Source organism: Mesoplodon mirus (assembly GCF_964341445.2).
Source record: "Mesoplodon mirus genome assembly, chromosome: 15".
NCBI lineage: Eukaryota > Metazoa > Chordata > Mammalia > Artiodactyla > Ziphiidae > Mesoplodon > Mesoplodon mirus.
Window position 1 is genome coordinate 32,937,476 of NC_138991.1, and position 22,961 is coordinate 32,960,436.

General features: G+C 38.1%; 1 protein-coding gene across 9 annotated transcripts in view; it reads right to left on the reverse strand.

Annotated features, from left to right (window-relative positions):
• Positions 1-22,961, reverse strand: part of SMURF1 (SMAD specific E3 ubiquitin protein ligase 1) — a 102,438-nt gene that overhangs the window by 25,731 nt on the left and 53,746 nt on the right. For 3 of the 9 annotated variants that reach the window (XR_014296018.1, XM_082643779.1, XM_082643777.1), the window contains exons 1-3: positions 8,942-9,420; positions 2,695-2,733; positions 1,197-1,305 (exon numbers count right to left, since the gene is read on the reverse strand). Coding sequence is in view for 8 of the 9 variants with exons in the window: in XM_082643779.1 (XP_082499905.1) it covers positions 1,197-1,305; positions 2,695-2,733; positions 8,942-9,056 (263 nt within the window). In the remaining variant the exon portion in view is untranslated. Of the gene's footprint in view, positions 1-1,196; positions 1,306-2,694; positions 2,734-8,941; positions 9,421-9,494; positions 9,589-22,961 lie in introns of those variants that run through there. The other 6 variants (XM_082643782.1, XM_082643781.1, XM_082643783.1 and 3 more) reach the window with 2 other exon arrangements.

The following is a 22,961-nucleotide window of genomic DNA, read 5'->3' on the forward strand; positions in this document are numbered from 1 at the left end:
ACAGGCGCTTAATAAGTATATATCTACTAACTTCAATGGGCTGGGAAAGGACTACAACCGGTTATGTAAGAAACACATGTAGACAACCACATAATGATAATGATCTTTTAACAGAAATTTACTATATTTTTATATTTCCAGAGGATAATGGCAGGATTCAAAAGTTCCCACCAGGACTTCCCTGGCAGTCCAGTGGTTAAGACTCTGCACTTCCACTGCAGGGGCACCAGTTCGATCCCTGGTCGGAGAACTAAGATCCTGCATACTGCATGATGTGGCCAAAAAAAAAAAAAAACCCACCAATTAGTCTTAATAGAGAATACTAATTTGCAACAAAGGACTACTTACAAACCCTCCATCCACCCAAAGTACACAAAAGGGCACTAACTCAGACAGGAAACCTGCCACTTTCTCTCAGTGTAGGTCAACCACAGAAGGGAGCTTTCAGGACATGGACTGACAACCACTTTCCAGGCTACTTCCGGTGCCACAGTGTAACTGCAAATGAGCCTCAGGATCCAACTGCTAAAAATCCCACTCAAACCCAGTTCAATTTGTGTTAGTAAAAAGCCAATAATCACTCAGCATTACTTGGACAAAAATTTCTTAGCAGGGACATGAAAACATAGGTGCCTACAAAATAGAATTTCAAAGTGCAATCCATTTAACAAATGAATATAAGAAATTGTCTGATGGTGTGTGGGCTTATATACCTCCAGTCATACCAAACTTTATTTTCTCTTGCAGAAAATATATTTGTACTAAAAAGCAAAATTTTAAAAAATCAACAGAAATATATATATATTATATATTTGTATCATAAATATGTAAAATAATAATAATGTATTTCAAATAATGCATTTTACAACCATGTTCAGGGTTTTGCTGAAAAAACAGTAGCATATAGAGGACCTGAACTATGGCCCTTTTTTCCTGTTAGTATGGCCAGGAGATTGAAAGTTTGAAGACCACAGTTACAGAAGCAAACCATTAAAATGTATGAAAATGTCAAACACAAGAACTTCCAAGTATATGAATTCTAAAAGTAGGCAGTATGTATTTGTTTAGCCATCCACGTTTGTTATCAGTAAGAAGTTTAATAATCTCTTTAAAAAAAAAAATTAAATGCTTCTCTTACAAGTTAGATACCAACTTTCCTGCTGCTCCCCAAGTGGCTTATAGGATATTCAACTCACAGATCGTAGTGCTGGTTCCACTTTGGGTCCAATGTGTTCTTCACAGTGTCCGTTGAGTGGCACTGCCCAGATCCATCCACAACGATCTTTGCAAAAGGGTCAGGGAGTCCTAGAGGAGAGGGGACAGCCACACTGGATGAGAAGACAGAACCCAGTCCCGCAAGTAAAGCGAGCTTCAGGGTCATCTATTTGATTAAGAAGACTACCCTGGTATATTTTATTCTCAGGTTTAAGGTTAGTTTCAATCAGCAAAATAAATTATTTCCATTAAGCTTTCTAAGAAAGACAACCCGGAATGACATCCTCCTCAGATTTTTAGAGGCTAGAAATGAAAACTCTAAAAATAGGCTTAAATTCAAATTTCCATTTCTGATGATCACTCAGTGGGGCTAGCTAAATGGAGGGAAAGGTGTCTACAATTACTTATATTTATACTTTCTAAAAAATAATAATACCTAGAAATCTTGTTTACTGGTCTTCGTCTATTTTACCTCTGAAAGCAAGTATTCACCGAGTTTTAAATTAGGTAAGTTCCTAAATGCTGGAGTATGAATCAGACAGGTTTATAAGCTCAGAGAGATGGCCAGGTAAGGGTTTAGAGATAGACCTGGATGTGAGCCATCACTCTGGAGCTTCTTAGCTACTTGAATAAAGCCTGCGAACCTAAGTTTCTTTACCTTTAAAGCATGAGTAGAACCACTTAGGAACTGAGCAGCATTCTTTTTTTTTTTTTTTTTTTTTTTTTTTTTGCGGTATGCGGGCCTCTCACTGTCGTGGCCTCTCCCGTTGCGGAGCACAGGCTCCGGACGCGCAGGCCCAGCGGCCATGGCTCACGGGCCCAGCCGCTCCGCAGCACATGGGATCCTCCCAGACCGGGGCACGAACCCGTATCCCCTGCATCGGCAGGCGGACTCTCAACCACTGCGCCACCAGGGAGGCCCTGAGCAGCATTCTTGTGAGGGCAGAAAGAGTGTGAAAAATATCATGCTGCAGGCACCTACTTTATAGTAGGTGAACTTCTTATGAGGTGATTCCTTCCTTTAGAAAAGGATCCTCCATTTATATTTTTATTACAATTCCTTTAATTACAAGGCTTTTAAAGTGTGACTTAATTGATCAAATTTGACCAACAATTTTACTCAAACCCAGACGTTTTATAGAAAAATGTCTTGTCTGTATAGGAGCTGAGGATACTTCACCCAGCAGAAAGCAATACATTAATGGATGGAAAGACAGAGAAAACAGGGTGTGGCCAGAATAGGGAATGAGAGAGAGTTGTTCTCCTATGAGTTATAAATTCTGTGCCTTGGAGCTACAGAGTCTCTATGTGGTAGTCAACTGGGAAAGGAAGCTTGTCAAACTGTGGATTTCTAGTCAGCAAAGGGCAGGACTTTTAGAAGAATACTCCCAGGGTTGGTTTTTTTTTTAAGTTTTAAATTTCAGAAATATGTGAAGAACATTAATATTGTAAGAGAGCAAAAATGGGTGTTTTACTTACTGAAGAAGTCTTTCTTTGCAAGGTTCTTGGCACATAATACTAAACACAAACAAAAAAAAATGCTAGGGTTAGCATTTATGGACAAGATTTCCATCATAGTTAGTTGCTATGGACGGAATCGTATCCCCACCCAAAATTCATATGATGAAGCTCTAGCCTGCAATGTGATGTTTTTAAAGGTGGGGTCTTTGAGAAGTGCTTAGGTTTAGGTGAGGTCATGGGGATGGGGCTTTCATGATGGGATTAGTGCCCCTATAAAAAAGAGACCACAGAGCTTGCTCTCACAGCAAGAAAGAAGGCAGGAAGAGGGCCCTCCCCAAGAACCTAATCTGTCAGCACCTTGATCTGTGGCTTTTGCAGCCTCCAGAACTACAAGGAATAATTGTTTGTTGTTTAAGCCACCAGTCCATGGAATTTTGTTATAGCGGCCCAAACTGACTGAGGCACTGGCCTATATTTGCAATGGGGAAAAAAAAACTCAAAATTATCTTTGCCATAGATTGTCTTTCAAATTTAGCATTACATTAAACAAAAAGCTGACAAGTAACAAGAAGTCTTTCTCCTCCCATTGGGCATCAACTATAACAAATGCAAAATGTTTTAGTTTAAACTTGAAATCTTACTTAAACACATGCAGATGGATTTATCAATGTGCTCTTAAAACTCACAGGATCACATTAATACCAATTCCAATTAAGACCTACAGTATTTACCTTCATAGCTACTGCTAACAATAAAAGGAACTGTCCATTTTTGATATTCTGATAAATAATACAATTTTGTAAATGTAAACTTTGGTATGTTGGAGAGAGAAAGGGGAGAGTTACAGAAAATACGGGGCCATCATCAAGTGTTGTGAAAAACAAAGACAAAATGCATGATAAGAATTTCGCACAATGTTGGCATACAGAAAGAATGCAATAAATACTAATTGTTGTTAGTATTTTATTAATGAGGGGGGATTGATTACTGGTAAGAAATTTTGTCACCAGATTTGTTACATGATTAAAGCTACTATATCACTAATGTCTCTTACACTTATGCAAACTTCACAAATTTTGCTAATTTTTAAGAATATAGTGTTTTATTATGAATTTATACTATTTCACAAAAATATATTCATATCATATATTGTTCTGCAAACTTTTCACTTAGTACTTTTTTATACAACAATTTTTATCAAGATATAATTCATACACTATACAATTCATCCATTTGAAGTGTATAATTCATTGGTTTGTAATATACTCACTGGGTTGTATAACCATCAGCACAATCAACTTAGAACATTTTCATTATCCCCAAAAAAAGAAATCCTGTACCCATCAGCAATCACTCTTTATTTAACCTCAAACCCCACCAGTCATAGCAACCACTAATCTACTTTATGTCTCTGGATTTGCCTATTCTGGACATTTCACATAAGTGGAATCATAGAATATGTGGTATTTTGTGACTGGCTTCTTTCACTTAACATGTTTTTAAAGTTCATCCATGTTGTAGCATGAAATCAGTTCTTCAATCCTTCTCATGACTGAGTGATATTCTATTGTATAGATATACCATATTTTCTTTATCAACTTATCAGGTGATGGGCATTTGGCTTGTTCCTACTTTCTGGCTATTGTGAATAATGTTGTCCAGGTTGTTGTGTAGACTTATATTTTTACTTCTCTTGTAAACCTATGAATGAAGTTGCTGAGTTATATGTTTAACATTTTTAGGAACTGGCAGAATGTTTCCCACAGCATCTGCACCATTTTAAATTCCCACCAGCAGTGTATGAGGGTTCCAGTTTCTCCCCATCTTCACTAATACTTGTTATTGTCGGTCTCCGTGGTTTTATATCTCTGTGGTTCTAATTTTCATCTCTGATGACTAATGACTTTGAGCATCCTTTTGTGTGCTTTATTAGCTATTGATATATCTTCTTTGGAGAAATTTCTATTTAGATTTTTTTTTTTTTTGCCCATTTTTAAATTGGGCTATTTGCCTTTTTATTATTGAGTTGTGAGAATTCTTTGTATATTCTAAATACCCTTATCTATAGATATCTATATTCAGTTTCACCCTGCCACAACTCCATATCACAGGTTCCGCATCCATGGATTCAACCAACTATGAAATGAAAATATATATTTTTTTAATTCCAGAAAGTTCCAAAAAAGCAAAATGAATTTGCTGTACCCCGGGCAACTATTTATACAGTGTTTACATTGTATTAGGTATTATAAGAAATCTAGAGATGTTTAAAGTATAATGGGAGGATATGCATAGATTATATGCAAATACTATGCCATTTTATATAAGGCACTTGAGCATCCATGGATTTCAGTATCCAGCAGGGTGGGGGTGGTGGTCCTGGAACCAATCCCCAGCAGATACCAAGAGACAACTGTATATAAATATCTACGTATCTATAGATAAAATATCCTTATCAGATATGTGATTTGCAAATATTCTCCTACTCCATGGGCTGGCTTTATACGTTGTTTGAAACACCAAAGTTTTTAATTCTGATCAAGTCCAATGCATCTGTTTTCTTTGGTTGCTTGTGCTTTTGGTGTCATGTCTAGTAAGACTTTGCCTAACCAAAAGTCTCAAAGATTTACTCCTATATTTTCTTCTAAGGGTTTTATACTTTTAGCTTTCTTTTATAATTTTAGCTCTTAAATAGACATTTAGGTCTATGATCTATTTTGAGTTCGTTCTTGTATTTGATGTGAAGAAGGGGTCTGACTTCATTCCTTTGCAAGTGGATATCCAGCTGTATCAGCAACATTTGTTAAAAAGCCTATTCTTAAAAAAAAAAAGAGCCTATTCTTTCCCCACTGAATTATCTTAACACCCTTGTTGGAAATCAATTCACTGTAAATGTGAGAGCTTATTTGTGGTCACTCAATTCTATTCCATTGATCTACAGGTCTCTACTCATGCCATGACCACTCTGTCTTGATTACTGTCTTAGTCCATTCGGTCTGCTAACAAAATACTATTGGACTGGGTAGCTTATAAACAACATTTATTTCTCACTGTTCTGGAGGCTGGAAGTCCAAGATCAGGGTACCTGCATGGTTGGGTGAAGGCTTTCCTCCAGTTTGCAGACTTCTCATTGTATTTATACAGAGCAGAAGGGGCTAGGAATCTCTCTGGCATCTCTGTTATAAGGCACTAATCCTACCCATTAGGATTCTACCCTCATGACTTAAGTACCTGCCCCAAAGGCCCCACCTACTAATACTATCACTTTTGGGGGTTAGGGTTTCAACCTATGAATTTGAGGGGGACACAAACATTCAGACCACAGTAATTACCATAGCTTTGTGGTAAGTTTCGAAACTGGGAGGTATGAGTGCTCAAACTTTGTTCTTTTTCCAGATTGTTTTGGCTATTCTGGATCTGTTCAACTGTCATATGAATTTTAGGATCAGCTTGTCAATTTCTACAAAAAAGCCAGCCTGGATTTTGATGGGGATTTCACTGAAGCTGTAGGTGAATTGAGGGAGTATTGTCATCTTAGCAAGATTAAATCTTCAAATCCATGAACAAGAAATGTTCTTCCACTTATTTATGTCTTCTTTAATTTTAACTGTTTTGTAATTTTCAGAGTATACATTTTATACTTCTTTTATTCAATCTATTCCTAAATATTTTATTATTTTTTATGCTATTATAAATGGAATTTTTTTAATTTTGCAATATTTCTTCTTTATTATTTTTGAAGAAGATATCAACTTTGGAGTAATTCAAACAAAGTTTCAGTTTTTTTTTAAAGAATCAATTTTATTTATTTATTTATTTTTGGTTGTGTTGGGTCTTCGTTGCTGTGCATGGGCTTTCTCTAGTTGCATCCAGTGGGAGCTACTCTTTGTCGTGGTGCACGGGCTTCTCATTGCGGTGGCCTCTCGTTGCAGAGCACGGGCTCTAGGCGCGTGCACTTCAGTAGTTGCAGCATGTGAGCTCAGTAGTTGTGGCTCACGGGCTCTAGAGCGCAGGCTCAGTAGTTGTGACATACGGGCTTAGTTGTTCTGTGGCATGTGGGATCTTCCCGGACCAGGGATAGAACCCGTGTCCCCTGCATTGGCAGGCGGATTCTTAACCGATGTTTGCAGGAAGCCAAGTCCCCAACACATTCCAGACTTCTCATATGGTACCTCTGGGATCTTAGGGCCTCTCATTACCAGAGCCGGACCAGACGTTTCCTGCATCCAGAGTTGCTGCCGTCACTGCGGCTGCTTGAAACTCCCCAAAGTTGCGAGCCAACGACTGGAATTGTTTTCTTAATTTCATTTTCAGATTGTTCATTTCTAGTGTACAGAAATACAACTGACTTTTGTATATTCAACTTGTATCTTTCGACTTTGTTGAACTCCTTTATTATCTCTAATATTTTTGAATTTTCATATATAAGATCACATCATCTACAAATAAAGATAATTTTACTTCTTCCTTCAAAATCTGGATGCCTTTTCTTTCTTTTCCTTGTCTAACTGCCCAGTACCCTCAATACAATATTGAATAGAAGGGCTGGACATCCTTGTCTTGTTCCTGATCTTCGGAGGAAAGCATTCAATTTTTCAACCATTGAGTATGACGGTAGCTGTGGGCTTTTCATAGATGCCCTTTATTAGGTTGGGGAAGTTTCCTTCTGTTCCTAGTGTATTGAGTGCTTTTATCATGAAGAGGTGTTAGCATTTGTCAGATGCTTTTTCTACATCTCTTGAGATGATCATCTGGTGTTTGTCCTTTACCTATTGATATACGTAGTACATTAACTGATTTTCAACGTTAAACCAACCTAACAGTCTGAGATATTGGGTTGGCCAAAAAGTTCATTCGGGTTTTTCTGTAATGTCTTATGGAAAAACCCAAACAAACTTTTTGGCCAAACCAATAAAGTCTACCTGGTTATGGTGCATAACTGATCCTTTTACCATGCCTGGGCTTTTCTTTGTAGAAAGTGTTTTCAATTACTAATCCATAATTTCTTTACTCTTTATAGGTCTATTCAGATTTTCCATTTCTTCTCAAATCAGCTTTGGTAGGATTATGGCTTTCTAGAAACTTGTCAATTTCACTTAAGTTATCAATTTGTTGGCACACAGTTGTTTACAGTATCTTCTGATAATCCTTTTTATTTCTGTATAGTCAGTATTAATATTTCCTCCTCAGTGTAATCCTTATACCATTGCTTTCCAGTGGAAACACACACACACACACACACACACACACACACACACACACACATACATACACACACAAACTCTTCCGTCTTTTTTGTGGCTAGATCATAATTTATTACAGCTCCTGTTAGTGTTTTATTTCTTGTTTCTCTAATTACAAAGGTAATATGTACTTATGAAAATATGAAAACTCACAGATGTGTAAATAGAAACTGCATGCCTCTAAAACCTCATCATTACTCTTTGTTTAGCATTTTCCTGGCTAGTCTCACATGCTTATTTTTTCCCATTTAACTTTAGAATTATTTTCAGCAAGTTTAAAAAAATGACTTCATAAATAAAGTTGAGGGGAATTTACCTCTTTACAATATTAAGTATTCCCATTCTTGAATGTAGCATATTTATCCATTTATTAAATTCTTCTTTAATGCCTTTAAGTGACGCTTTCATAACGTATATTTCATAAACGTTTTCCACATTTCTAATTGGGTTTACTCTTAAGTGTTTTGGTTTTTGTTACTATTGTAAATGGGAGAGTTCCTTTCATTGCACTTTCTTTTTCTTTTTTTAAATCGTCAAGATACCTTTTCTTTTTTTTTTTCATTGCACTTTTCAATTGTTATTTGGTTATAGGAAAGCGATTAATTTTCTTACGATAATTCTAAATCTGCCACCTTTTTCAACTCTCCTCAAATAGGCCTGTGATGTCCTGTTTCCTTCCACTTCCCTTTGCTTTTACACAGCTGCTTCCAAATCTTAAGTTGAAATCTTCCCAATCTGCCTAGAAACCTGGTCCTCGCCCAGGGTTCATGACTTCAGATCATCAGCAACACCCATCTGCTGTACAGGCCAGAAATCTGTGCGCCATGCTTTGACTTCCCAGCCTCTCTCAGGTGTGCTGACTTCTCACCATCTCCACCCTTGTTCAAGCTCCCAACATCAGCTATCACAAAGTCATCTCTTCAAAATTTAAATCTCATGTCTTTTTCCTTTTTAGAAATTCCCCAGTGGCTTCCCATTGCAGAACTCCAGACCTGTCAGGCTCTGACCCCAACTGCCCTCACCTCCAGTCTCAAACATTATCCAACCAGCTCGGGGCTCTTGTTTTTCCAAGGTGCTGATGCTGGATTGCTTCTGACTGGAAGAATTCTGGTAACATCTCAAAAAGATTATGTACATATGTTCATATGTATAAGACTAGCAATGTCTTGTTCATATGTACAAGATTAGCAATGTCTTAATTTAAGGGTCATTCCAGTGGAATTTGGTTATATCAAAAAGTGGAGAAGGTTTCAACAGAGTCAGCACAAAGAGAACTTTGCCTCGATTTTGTGCAAAGATCATTTAGGGTCGCACTGAGTTTAGTTCATGGCATATGATTTCTCCTAGTAGGAAAATTTTGTGATCTTGAGATAGAATTCTCTTTGTCCTCTCTACCAGATATGATAAAAGATAATTTATTACACAGCATAAAATCCACTCTATCTAGATCTACCACTCATTTTTAAAGAAATATGTTATGCACCAATTATGAGTGAGATTCTGGGGATACAACAGTGAGCAAAAGAGACATTTACTCTTAGAGAAAATGAAGCTTATTTTTTCAGAGTATACTACCGCATGGTTTCTTCAGCTCCAACTCTGAAGTGCCCCTCTTCTTTGGACAAATCATGTCTAAATCCGTAATTTCCTAATCACATACCATAGTTTCCTAATTTGGGGGGATAAAGAAAGAACAAAGTACATAATGTTCACTTAGCTTCTGAAAACACATGGGAAGGAAATGTTTTGCTAACATTCAATTAGTAAATCAAGCTTCTTTACCAGGTCCCTGACAGAAGCATAGGGTCCCCAAAATACTATTTGTGGTTTCACCCACTCCCAGGATAAGCTACAACAACACAAATTTAGTACTTTATTACATCAACTAAGAAATTGTCAGGGAGAGGGATAAATTAGGAGGTTGGGATTAACAAATACACACTACTATATATAAAATAGATAACCAACAAGGACCTACTGTAGAGCACAGGGAACTCTACTCAATATTTTGTAATAACCTATAAGAGAAAAGAATCTGAAAAAGAACATATATATGGATATATACATAACTATATATATATATAAATGAATCACTGTGCTGTACACCTGAAACTAACATGACACTGTAAATTAACTATACTTCAATAAATAAATAAATAAATTTACATATATTTTCTAATTTGTGTCAATATTTCCACTATTTTTCAATTCTCCAAGGCTAGAAACTTTGGCTGTCATTTTCAGTCCTCCTCCTCTTATGTTTATGTGTGTCACCAAGTCCTATCTTTTCTTTCTTCTGAAGTTTCTTGAGCTTGACCTTTCCCCTACCTGTGTACCCACTCTCCTATTCTGGGCTCCACCCACTCGCAACTTAATCTAAGAGCAACAGGGCCCCCAGCCCCCACTCAAACCTCCCAAGTTCACAGGACATTAAGCCACCAGATCGATCTTTTGAAATGCCATTTTCATGTTCTGAGGCTCAAAAAGCTCCAATGGCTCTGCATTGTACATACGGCAAACCTGAATTTCTCCCTGGGTTTTAAAGTGCCCCATTCCCTAGTCACTTACATTTCCCACTATCCTTCATCGCCCCTCCTGTGGGCCCCAGCCATTACCACCTCCAGGTGATTTTTCCCAGTCCTTGATGCATTTGACAACCCCTCTCTCTTCGCTGTGCTTGGTCCAGGCAAAGTCCACTTTCTCAGTGACGTCTCATTCAGGCCAGTGTTTCTTAAATACCACTCTGTGATAACATTTTCACTAGTGCCGAAATTAAAAAGATAAGGACGCTATCGTGGAGGTTTTCATAAAACTGAACTAATTTATTTTAAATGCCCGCCCTTTGTTCTAGTGTAATGTCTTTTCTCTTTTTTTCATGTTAAAATAGCTTCCCCTTAATGAAATGAGGTAACAAAAAATGGTGATAATTTCAACAATGACTTGGCATGACAAAAAGTTGGCAATTTTAGGTTGATAGCCACAATTACATAAATGTTTTGACTGATCTGGGAATCCCTTCTCTAGCCACCAGCAATCTCTTCCTTCTTTTTGCTCCCATTTACTTGAAGGGCCACAGAGTTGAGCGCTCAAGGTCTCTGCATTCAGGGGGCTTTGTGCCCCCAGCTAAGTTCTTCTGAAGAAGGAACCCCTGCCCCGACCCTGTCTTCCACCCCTTTAGACATGGGCTTCACGTGGTGCTGGCCACCCAACAGGCAGATGACACAGACTATGATGAACCAGAAACAAAAAGCCAAACACAGAAACAGTGATAAAAATATAGAAAACTAACGTATCTCAATAACTTTAAACATCTAAGTGAAATTTTAATTCATTAGGAAATATAATTTCCCACCTAGGATAGGTGCCAGCACATAAATGTGCACTTAATGTATGTTATTACCTGTCTACCTCAGCTAACTTCTTTTTTTTTAGTTGCTCGGCGGCATGTGGGATCCTCCCGGACCAGGGCTTGAACCAATGCCCCCTGCACTGGCAGGCGGATTCTTAACCACTGTGCCACCAGGGAAGTCCCCCTCATCTAACTTTTAAGTCTAAAACTCATTTCTTTTTTTAAATCAACTTGGGGAAAAAATCCTTTAAACTGCAAAAAGGGGTAAAAACAGAATCCTGGCTAAAGGCAAAGAGGAAGTTTTCCTGATCAGTGTGTTTTCACTAACATGCCATTTTCTAGGCCAGAGTCACTCATCTATCAATTCTCATACTTTAGGAAATCCTCAAATTTGCATTAAGTGGGGGGAAAAGAATCACATTTCAGTTATATCAACAGACTCAAAATGCCAAAATCTTCAATCCATACAGAGCTGAACTCTGTTCCATTATTTGCTTAATGAAATAAATAACTCTTTTTTACCAATAAATCCTACTCAGTAAGTTTAGACACACACACAAGACACATACATGTTTCCACTCTTCAGATACCATTCGATGATAAAATGATTTCTTAAAAAACAAGGTCCTACTGTAGAGCACAGGGAACTATATCCAATACCCTGTGATAAACCAGAATGGAAAAGAAAATGAAAAAGAATGTATGTATATATGTATAACTGAATCACTCTGCTGTACAGTAGAAATTAACACAACCTTGTAAATCAACTATACTTCAATAAAATAAATAAAATGATTTCTTCTCTGCAGGGAAAATGGTCTAAGTTAACAAAACACACTTTAGCAACCACAAGCTGTCCCTGTCGGCTTTGGAGGTGAGGGTTACTCTGGGAAACTGACAGTCCTTAGATGGGCTTCCAAACGTGTTGTAGCTTCATCTTCTATACGTGTATTCAAGTAAAAGATAAGGGACAAAATACCGTGAATTATTTGAGCTCAGAAGTGTGGCAGAGTTCAGCCCATACTCCCAAACCCTGCTGGGGGCGGGGTGGGGCGGGTGCGGCAGGGCTGCTGTGGCAGAGACTCTGCCTCTTCTCAGGGGGCAGTGCTCAGCTCCAAAGACCAGGGGCTGTGCCCGCGCCTATGCCTGTGCCTGTGCTTTTACTTACTTTGTTTTCCACCTAACCTTTACAGGATGAGGCAAGTGGACATGAAGGGAAGCTGTCACTTTTTCCACTTTCATTGGCTAAATTATTAAGACTCAGAAAGATTAAGTAGCCAGCCCCACTTCTACCCCATTCCATATTACACTATCACAGCAGCATCGTCGCTGTTATCAGAGCTTGAAATTAAAGCCTCTATTATTTTTATGCTGCTTCATGTCTGCCTCTCCCCCACAAAAATGTCCACAGAAACAAAGACTGTGTCTTTTGTAGGCACTACTGTGTCCAGAGCTTGGTATGGTGCCTGGCACAGAAAGGTTAACTTCTACAATATTTGCTGAGTAAACATTAGGTTTATTAGGCAATAACCTTTTTTCCCCCCCTTTCCTTCACTGTCTAACTACTGACTAGGACATAAGCACTAAGAAGGAAGAAACTATTTTTTTGAACCATTACATTCCTAGCATGGAGCACGGGACCTGGCATCAATTAAATGCTCAATAAACGTTTGCTGAAATAAATGAGTGAGTGAATGAATGAATGAGACAGTTTTCCTGGAGCCTCCACTGTGGTGTCTGACTGCCACCCCATACTCCACCAGGGGTCTAGGGCCTGGCAGATTTGCTCACACACTCAGCTACCTGATAGATGATGTTCTTCAGAATGAGTTTATGCTATTTCATTAGTGACATTTGGTTGGCACTAAGGATAAAAATGTCCCCCTGCAGTTCCAAAGCCAAAGAGTACATGACAGTGAGGGAGAAACGCAGCACATGTTAGAAAGAAGTAATGAAGTCCAGAGGACGTTTGGAACTTTTTATTTGCACAAAGCCCTCATTAATGAACGAAGCCATTTTTACAACTTAAGGGATGATTTTCAAGGACTGATGAGGATATTACATTCCAAGAAAATCTATAACTGAGGGACATTTTTTAATTTTTTTAAACTTAAATTTAAAAAAAATTTAATCTTAAAATGTTGCTTTTCTTGACATCCTGGATTTGCCCCACAAAATCTACAGGAGGATGACTGCTTCCTGGGTGAAGGAAGACGACAGGCCTCAGAGGAAGCAATTTCCAAAGCTACTGTTGGCTTTTGTTTGATTTTTCTTTTCCCAAGTATTACAGGCTAAGCACCTTTGCCTTGGAAGATAAGAAAAATAGCTCACTTAATTTCTATCTACAGATCCTGTTTCTGTCTTAAATAAACCAAATGGGATGTTTTTCAACCACATCAGAGTGGAACAAAGACTTCAAGAAGAATTAGGGGGATTTTCTAGGTAGAAGCATATTCCCTTGCTAAGAATATAGGAAAATTCAGGTTTCCATTAGAGAAAGTTTTATCTAAATAATTAAAGTTATATTCCAAAGTTAATCAATTCCTTTGATCAGTTAATCATCAATGTTGTCTCCCTAAATATGTTCTTCTTTTGAATAAAGACACTTTTCTTTCAAGTGCCCTTATTCAAAAGCCATATGTGATGACAACGTTTATTAACTCCAAAACTTAAAAAATAAAACTCCAAGACTTCAGCCCCGATGTCTACTATCTCATTTCCTGAAAAGCTCATGGTGATTTTACAACCAGGAACTAAGGAGCAATTTGCAACTTGAGCTTCCAAAGCCACCCTGGAAAGCAGACTGTCTCCCAGGCAACCATCTGACCAATTCATCTGCCAAAAAACACTGGATGAAATCTATCAATGGAATCTCAGTGGGAGGTTTGGAAGGTTTGGAAACTTTGTCATTGTTTTGCCAACCTTTCAAAATACAATCTAATTCCCCTTCCTAGACCTAATAACAGCAGCTAAAATGTATCAGATGCTTACAAGGTAATTAGGCACAACCCTAAGTGTCTGACAAGCACGATCCCGTTTTTTCAACACCACAATTCCATGAGATAGTTACTATTATATTCATTTTCCTGATGAGCAAACTGGGGCTTTACAAGATCACATAACTTGACCAACTAAAGTCAGTTAGTAAAAGCTGCTGCTTTTGCCTAGTGCATCCGTTTATCCATTTAACAAACATCCGCTGATGACCCACCATTGGCCAAGCCCTGTTTCAAGCTCTGAGAATTCCATGAAGAACAAAACAAAACAAAAAGGTGCTTGTCCTGGGATACTTCTCATGCCTGAAGGTTTGACTTTTAAGGAAAGTAAACTAAGATCATCTTTTCTTTTCTTTTTTTTTTTTTTTCCTTTTAAACAACTGCTTAAAATTGACTTCTCAAGCTTGAACTATCTTCCTAAGGCTATACACTGTAAAATAAAACTCAACTTTGTCAGGAAGGAGATGAATTTTAACCCCAAAAAGCTTGTCATTAAGTGAATTATATTTGATTGTCACCCTAGAAGGAAACTGGACAAACTCCATTAACAGGAGATAATCCAGGGTTAACAGCCAGGAGAACCCCGCATAACCCCAAACATCCTCACCCATCTGACTTCTAAAGACCTGTTAATATACAATGAAGCTGTGCTCTTCTAACTACGTCATTTTAAACAAGGTGATAACTGCTGAGGGTAAAGGGGAAATGGAGGGATTTCCTGGGAAGAAAGCTAGAGTTAAGCAAACTCACCTACAACCTAATAATCAGTCCTGACCTAAAACAAATCGGCAAGGAAAAAGTAATAATTAATAAATCATAGCCAGAGAAAGTTCTGTCCACATTTTCTTTCAGTTACTGAGCTGACAAATGAGGGTTTATTAATTTGATGCATAGAAAGGTCAACAGAATACCGAAAGGGGAGGACAGAGTTTAGCAAAGTAACACATGCAAATATCCCCACACATGGCCATGAAAAACCCACAATAAGAAATTTCCTCGAAGTCCCTTATCATTGCTTTCTTATTATCATTTTATAGTGCTAGTTTCTAAAGCACTGAAGTATTTAAAGGTATCATTTGGCATGGTTTTACCATAAAATCTTCTATAATTACAAAGCTAATCATTATTCACATCACAACATAAGTCAGGGTAAAGTTAGTATGCTCAGTTTAGTCAAGAAAAATAGAAGAGCAGGAGATTGAACAACTTGCTCAAGGTGACCTTGAAAAGTTAGTGATGGAGACAAGAACTTGATCCATCCATGAATGAAATGCACGTACCTCACTGAATTATGCTCCTTAAGACGACTGAGTGTTAAGACTGAAACAATTTGTTACAACATTAAAAAATTTAAGTCTACATGGTCAGTATCGGATTCATAAGATCATTTAAATTAAAAAAAAAAAAAAAAGATCTTGACCCAGCAATGCCTACTTAGGTATGTAATTAACAGAAAAACACTTAGACATATGTTAATCATGTACCATTGAGATGATCGTCAATAGTACAATGAATAAAGAAGTTGTGGCATTCATAAAATAGAATATTATACAGCAATGAGAAAAACAAACTACACAGAATTATGAATGAGTCTCACAAACACAATATTCAATGAAAAACATAAAATATATTGTATGATGTCATTTATATAAAGCACAAAAACAGTCAGACTAATGTACACTGTTGAAGTCAGGTGTGATTATCCTTTAGCAGGAAAAGTAATAACTAGAAGGGATCATGAATAACGTATGTGGGGAACTAGCCAGGCTCTGCTTCTTGATCTGGGCACTGATTACACATGTGCGTTCAGTTTGTGAGAATTCAGTGAGCTTTACATTTAAATATTTCTAAATCAATCATAAAAATCAATAGAACAGAATAGAAAGCCCAAATATAAACCCATAGGTATGAGATCAATTGATAGTCATCAAAGGTGCCAAGATAATCCAATGAGGAAAAAGCAAAAAACAGACTGGAAAATGGGCCATCCAGTTGAAATAAATGGGATACCCTTGGGGGGTACAAATAAACAACCCTTACCATACATCATACACAAAAATTGACTTGAAATGGAGCATAGACTTAAACATAAACACGAGGTATCATTAAGAAAATGCAAAGGTGGGACTTCCCTGGTGGTGCAGTGGTTAAGAATCCACCTGCCAATTCAGGGACACAGGTTAGAGCCCTGGACCGGGAAGATCCCACATGCCACGGAGCAACTAACCCCATGTGCCACAACTACTGAGCTTGCACGCTAGGGCCCGCAAGCCACAACTACTGAGCCCTCGTGCCACAACTACCGCAGCCCCCATGCTCTAGAGCCCATGCTCCGCAACAAAGAGAAGCCACCGCAATGAGAAGCCCGCGCACCGCAACAATGAGTAGCCCCCACTCACGGCAACTAGAGAAAGCCCGCACGCAGCAACGAAGACCCAACGCAGCCAATAAATAAATAAATTTTAAAAAGAAAAAGAGAATGCAAAGGCAAGAGAAAATTCTCCCAGTCAGGAGAAAATCTTCACAGTGCGTGCATCTGGCAAAAGACTGGTATGCAGAATTTATAAAGAACTCTTCACAACTCAATAATCATAAGAAAAACAACCCAAGTTTAAAATGGGCAAAAAACATAGGCACTTAATCAAAGAATGAATGGTCAATAAACACGTGAAAACATGCTCAACATCATTAATCATCAGTGAAATGCAAATGAAAACCACAAATGAGGTACCACCACATGCCCGCTAGAATAGCTAAAGTCAAAAAGTCTTTGGGGCTTCCCTGGTGGTGCAGTGGTTGAGAGTCCGCCTGCCGATGCAGGAGACACGGGTTCGTGCCCTGGTCTGGGAAGATCCCACATGCCGCGGAGCGGCTGGGCCCGTGAGCCATGGCCACTGAGCCTGCGCGTCCGGAGCCTGTGCTCCGCAACGGGAGAGGCCACAGCGGTGAGAGGCCCGCGTACCGCAAAAAAAAAGTCTGATAACTCTATGCACCAAAGGCACAACTTTAAAACAATGGCTAAAACGAACATTTCTTTCAGAAACATATAAATTGTCAAAATTGATCCCCCCCAAATAGTAAAACCCTGACCAATAACTATAGAAGTTGAAATGGTAATTGAAAATCTACCCACAAAAACAAGGCATCAAGCCCAGATAGTTTTACTGGAGAATTCTATCAAGATTTCAAGGTACAGATAATTCCCACCTCATAAAAACTATTCCCACCTTATTAAAAAAAAAATGTGGGGAGAAGCCACTCCAACTGAGTTTATGAGGCTCACACTCAAACAAGAAACTACAGGAAAAGGAAGAAAAAAAAAAGAAGAAGAAGTATAGGCTCTGGTAGACACCCCTGGTCCTCCGGCTATCTAGTCCTCCTCTCCTTCCTGGCAAACGTCAGACCACACTTTGCAACTCCCTAGAGTGGGCTTGGACCACATGACTGCAGTACTTCTAGCAGAAGCGGTGTGCGTCATGTGCGTCACTTCCGGGTCAAAGTCTAGAATAACTGGTCAGAGAACTCCGTGCCTCCGTGAAGCCTGAAGCCACCGTATGGTGGAACGGTAGAGCCTCTCTCAGCTGTGATATCCTAACAACCTTGTGGAAAACGGCCTCCACTGGCGCACAATGAACACGTGCAAGAATTCAATAACAGTTACCTGGGGAATGGGGGTGGGTATAAGGGAGGGTGCAGGAGAACACCAGGGCTGGAACTGGTGGGCAAGGGGGTCTGTAGCCTAAGATTTTTGTTCTTCCTTACGGAGGGTGCATTTATATATTGTTTCTTAATTAAAAATAAATCTCATAGGTCCAAGAAAAAAAAGACAAAGAAAGAAATGGACACAGGAGTAGAAGAAGGAAAACTTGAAAGGGGATAGAAAAGTTGAGGGGAAAGGGGAGGAAATTTAAAATTTAACATCAGGAGAAGAATCTCAGTATTCGTAGAATCTTGGATTGGAAGAGTTCTTGAGACCACCCTTTTAAACAGATATGAGGCTATCTAAACTAGTTACTGGTGCTTTTTTTTTTTTTCCTGTTTATCTTCTTTTTAAACCAGGGGAAAAATAAATACATTAAGATCTGTTTTTCAAAAAAGTTTCTAGGTTTTATTCTGTAGGAAGCCATGTCCCTAATATGAACAGATACATCTAGAGAGAGATTTAATAATGATTAACTGTAAAACTAACAGTAACAATAGCTAATATTTATTGAGCTTATTCTGTGCCAGACATCATTAATAGAACTTTACAGATTATGTCTTATTTAGTACTCACAACAGATAAGGAAACCAAGATTAGGTGAGATTAAATTACTTGCCCAAGACCAGAGAGCCTGTAAATTTCCTCCTTGAGTCTGACTTGAGAGCCCAGATTCTCTACTGCATGTACTCTGATACAGTATGTTTCAAAAGGTATAATTATGGTGACAAGTTGACATACAACATAAGGAAGCCAGAATAGAGAAACATATTTTTGTTTAAAAAGCAAACAAATATGACTTAAAAAAGTAAAAAGGGAACTAACTCTGCTAGATCCTACTTCTAACTAGAGAATGAAAAATATAATTGTAAAGCAGTGGTATCTCATTAAGGATACATTTTAAAATACAACAACTTGCTAAGTTATAATTTACAACTATAAAGCTCATGCCTTTAAAGTATGAATTCAATGATTTTTAGTATATTCAGAGTTGCACAACCATCACCACCATTTAATTTCACGACATTTTCATAATCTCCCAAAGAAGCCTTGTACCCATTAGTGGTCATTCCCCTCATTCCCCACTTCCCCAACCCCTAGCAACCACTAATCTCCTTTCTGTCTCCATGTGTTTGCCCACCCTGGACATTTCATATACATGGTCATGTAACCGGGAAGAGCTAAATCAACTCTACGTTGGATCTGTTTCTTTGACTTTAACCTTTGCTTTTCGTTGCTTTTGTTATTATAATCATACAGAATGGCCTGCCTCAGGGAACCCTGCCCACCTGTGAAAGGCTACAAGAAACAAGAAACTAACACATCCCCTCAGGGAGGCTGGTCGTTCCAGGAGATATCTGCAAAACTTAGGGCCTTTTAACTTTACTTCTTCATCTCCTCCCCCTCTCTGTGCTATAAAAGAAACTGGCATCCAAACCCCGTTAAGATGGTTTTTCAGAGGCACTAGTCTGCCATCTTCTCGGTTTGCCGCCTTTCCGAATAAAGTATTCCTTGCCTCAGCCCCTCTCTCCGATTCATCGGCCTGTCGTGCGGCGAGCAGAGCGAGCTTGGACTCGGTAACAGTCATACAATATGTGGCTTTTTATGACTGGTTTCTTTCATTTAGCATGATGATTTCAAGGTTCAGTCATGTTGTAGCAGCAAGTATCAGTACTTCGTTCCTTTCTGTTGCCAACTAATACTCAGTTACATGGATATATCACATTTCATTTATCCATTCATCAGATAATAGACATTTCAGTTGTTACCACATTTGGGCTACTGTGAATGATGCATGAACATTCACGTAACAAGGTTTTACGTAGACATATGTTTTCAATTCTCTTGGGTATCCACCTAGGAGTAGAATTACTGGGTCATTTGCTAACTCCATGTTTAACATTTTGAGGAACTGCCCAATTGTCCTCCAAAGTGGGTGCCCAATTTTACATCCCCACCAGCAACGTATAAAGGTTCCAATTTCTCTGCATCCTGCCACCAATTATTTTTATCTGTCCCAGCACCATTCGTTGCAAGGACCTTTCTTTCCCCCATCTAGTTGTCTTGACATCACTGTTGAAAATCAATTGAATGTAGATGTGAGGGTTTATTCTGGACTCTCAGTTCTATTCCATTGATCTTTATACTTCTATCCTTACTGTCAGTAACACTCTGTAGTAATTACCATAGCTTAGTAGTAAGTTTTGAAATCGGGAAATGTGAGTCTCCAATTTTGTTCTTGTTTTTTCAAGACTGTTTTGGTTACTCTAGATCCTTTGCATTTCCATATGAATTTTAAGATCAAATTCTGTAAATTCCCCAAATAAAGCCTCCTGAGATTTTGAGTCTGGGCACTTAACAACGTTAAGTCTTCCAATTCATAAACACGGATGTCTTTCCATTTTTTAGGTCTTCATTTTCTTTCAACAATGTTTTATAGTTTTCAGGGTGTAAGTCTTGCCCCTCTATTGTTGAATTTATTCCTAAATATTTTACTGTTTTTGATGCTATTTTAAAAGGAATTGTTTTTAAATTTCTTTTTCAGTAGATTAGTGGTTGCAAAGGGCGTTGAAATGAGGGGATTTGGGGGTGACAGCTAAGGGGTACAGGGTTTCTTTTTGGGGTGATAAAAAGTTCTACAATTGACTGTGGTGGTGGTTACACAACTCTGTGAATATCCTAAAAACCACTGAATGATACACTAAAATGGACAGATTTTATGATATGTGAATTCTATCTCAATAAAGACGTTACTCAGAGAGAGAGACAGAGAGACAGAGAGAACCCTATTGAGTAGATAAATTCTTTGCATTTTGTACTTTTTCATTTATCCCAGTAGGAAAGAGGGTCCATTTCCCTAGGTCAATGTCAAAAAGACAGTGCTTAAGACTGATGATTTACTTGGAAATATTAACTCCCATTAAATGAGTCTGAAACAAAGTTTGATTGCCATAATATTAAATTAGGGAAAGAAGAAAACAACAGCAACAACAAAAAACACCTCTGTTTACTTTTATAATGTTGATCAAGTACATTTTAGATCGACAAAAAACCTGCCCATTAAACAAGCCAACTAAAGACTGCTACAATGATTTCAAAATTATTGGAATAGTCTCAACTGAAATCCCTGCTTCCTATGTTGATTCAAACTCAAATTATTCTTAAAACATTATCAAAATCCTTTTTGATAATATCTCAAGGGTCTCCACTGCACAGACTGCTTTCTTTGGAGTTTAAAACACAAAATAAAATTTCTCTTGAGCTACTTTACCAAATTTATCACCCAAGTATGGTTTTACTGAACCTGTCCCAGACCACCACGTAGCAATTTTTGCCTCTGGGCCTTTCTTCCTGTTGCATGCTGTCCTCTTTCTGTGACATCTAAGCAGTATTTTTTGGAGCCAGAATCTGGGTTCAACAATAGTGCATGATTTACAATAGTCAAGACAAGGAAGCAACCTAAATGTCCATCGATGGATGAATGGATAAAGAAGATGTGACTTTTATATATATATATATGCACACACACACACACAATGGAGTACTACTCAGCCATAAAAAAGAATGAAATAATGCCATCTGCAACAACACAGATGGACCTAGAGATTATCATACTAAGAGAAGTAAGTCAGACAAAGACAAATACCATATGATATCACTTATATGTGGAATCTTTTTTAAAAAATGACACAAATGAACTTATTTACAAAATAGAAACAGACTCACCAGACATAGAAAACAAACTTACGGTTACCAAAGGGGAAGGTGGGGGGAAGGATAAATCTGGAATTTGGGATTAACAGATATACACTACTATATATAAAATAGACAAACGTTGGGAATGATATTCAGTATCTTAAAATAACCTATAATGGAAAAGAATCTGAAAGAGAATACATATCTTACATATAATCACTTTGCTGTATAACTGAAACATTGTAAATCAACTATACTTCAATAAAAAAATAAAAATTCAAAAACAAAAGAACAAATAAAAAAAATAGTGCATGGTCCAGAGTAGGTGTCCAGTCAATACCCGCTGAGAGCTCTACTTCTTATTTCATGCTAGACTCTGTCCTAAGCACTTCACCTATGCAACCTCCTGTAATCCTTCCACAAGCCCCAGGAAGAAACTAAGGGTCTAAGAAGTAACCTACCCAAGACTGCACACAATGAACCACTGTCCAGTCACTGAAATTCTACTCATTCTTTGGGTTACAGCTCAAATCTTATTTTTTCCCTGTTAGGCCATCAGTGATTTCTCCTTTCTCTGAACTTCTAAAGGACTTCCTGCCTTTGACACATATCTGTACCACCTTGAATTGTATTTTTAAAGTAGACTTTATTTATAGAGCAGTTTTGGGTTCACAGCCAAATTGAGTGGGAGGTAGAGAGACTTCCCATATTCTCCCTGACCCAGCCTTCCCCACCATCAACATCCCTCACCAGAGTGCCATCTTTGTTACAATTGGTGAACCCACACAGACACATCATTATCACCCCAAGTCCACAGTTTACCTTAGAGTTCACTGTCAGTGTTGTACATCCTGCAGAGTTGGACATACCCACCATCATAGTATCACACAGAATAGTTTCACTGTCCGAAAAATTCTGTTTTGCTTATTCATCTTTTCCTCCCTGCTAATTCCTGGCAATCACTGATCTTTTTAACTACCTCTATAGTGTTGTCTCTTTCAGAATATCATATGGTTGGAATCGTACAGTATGTAGCCTATTCAGATTGGTTTCTTTCACTTAGTAATATGCATTTAAGGTTCCTCCTTGTCTTTTCATGACTTGATAATTCATTTCCTTTTAGTACTGAATAATATTCCATTGTCTGGTTGGACCACGGTTGCTTTCAAGTTCTGGCAATTATGAATAAAACTGTAGTAAACATCTGTCAACAAAAGAATTAATCAATAGTCAATCTGAGAAAGAAATAGACAATTTTGTTTGAGCCAACCTAAGAATTATAACCCAAGAGACAGTCTTTC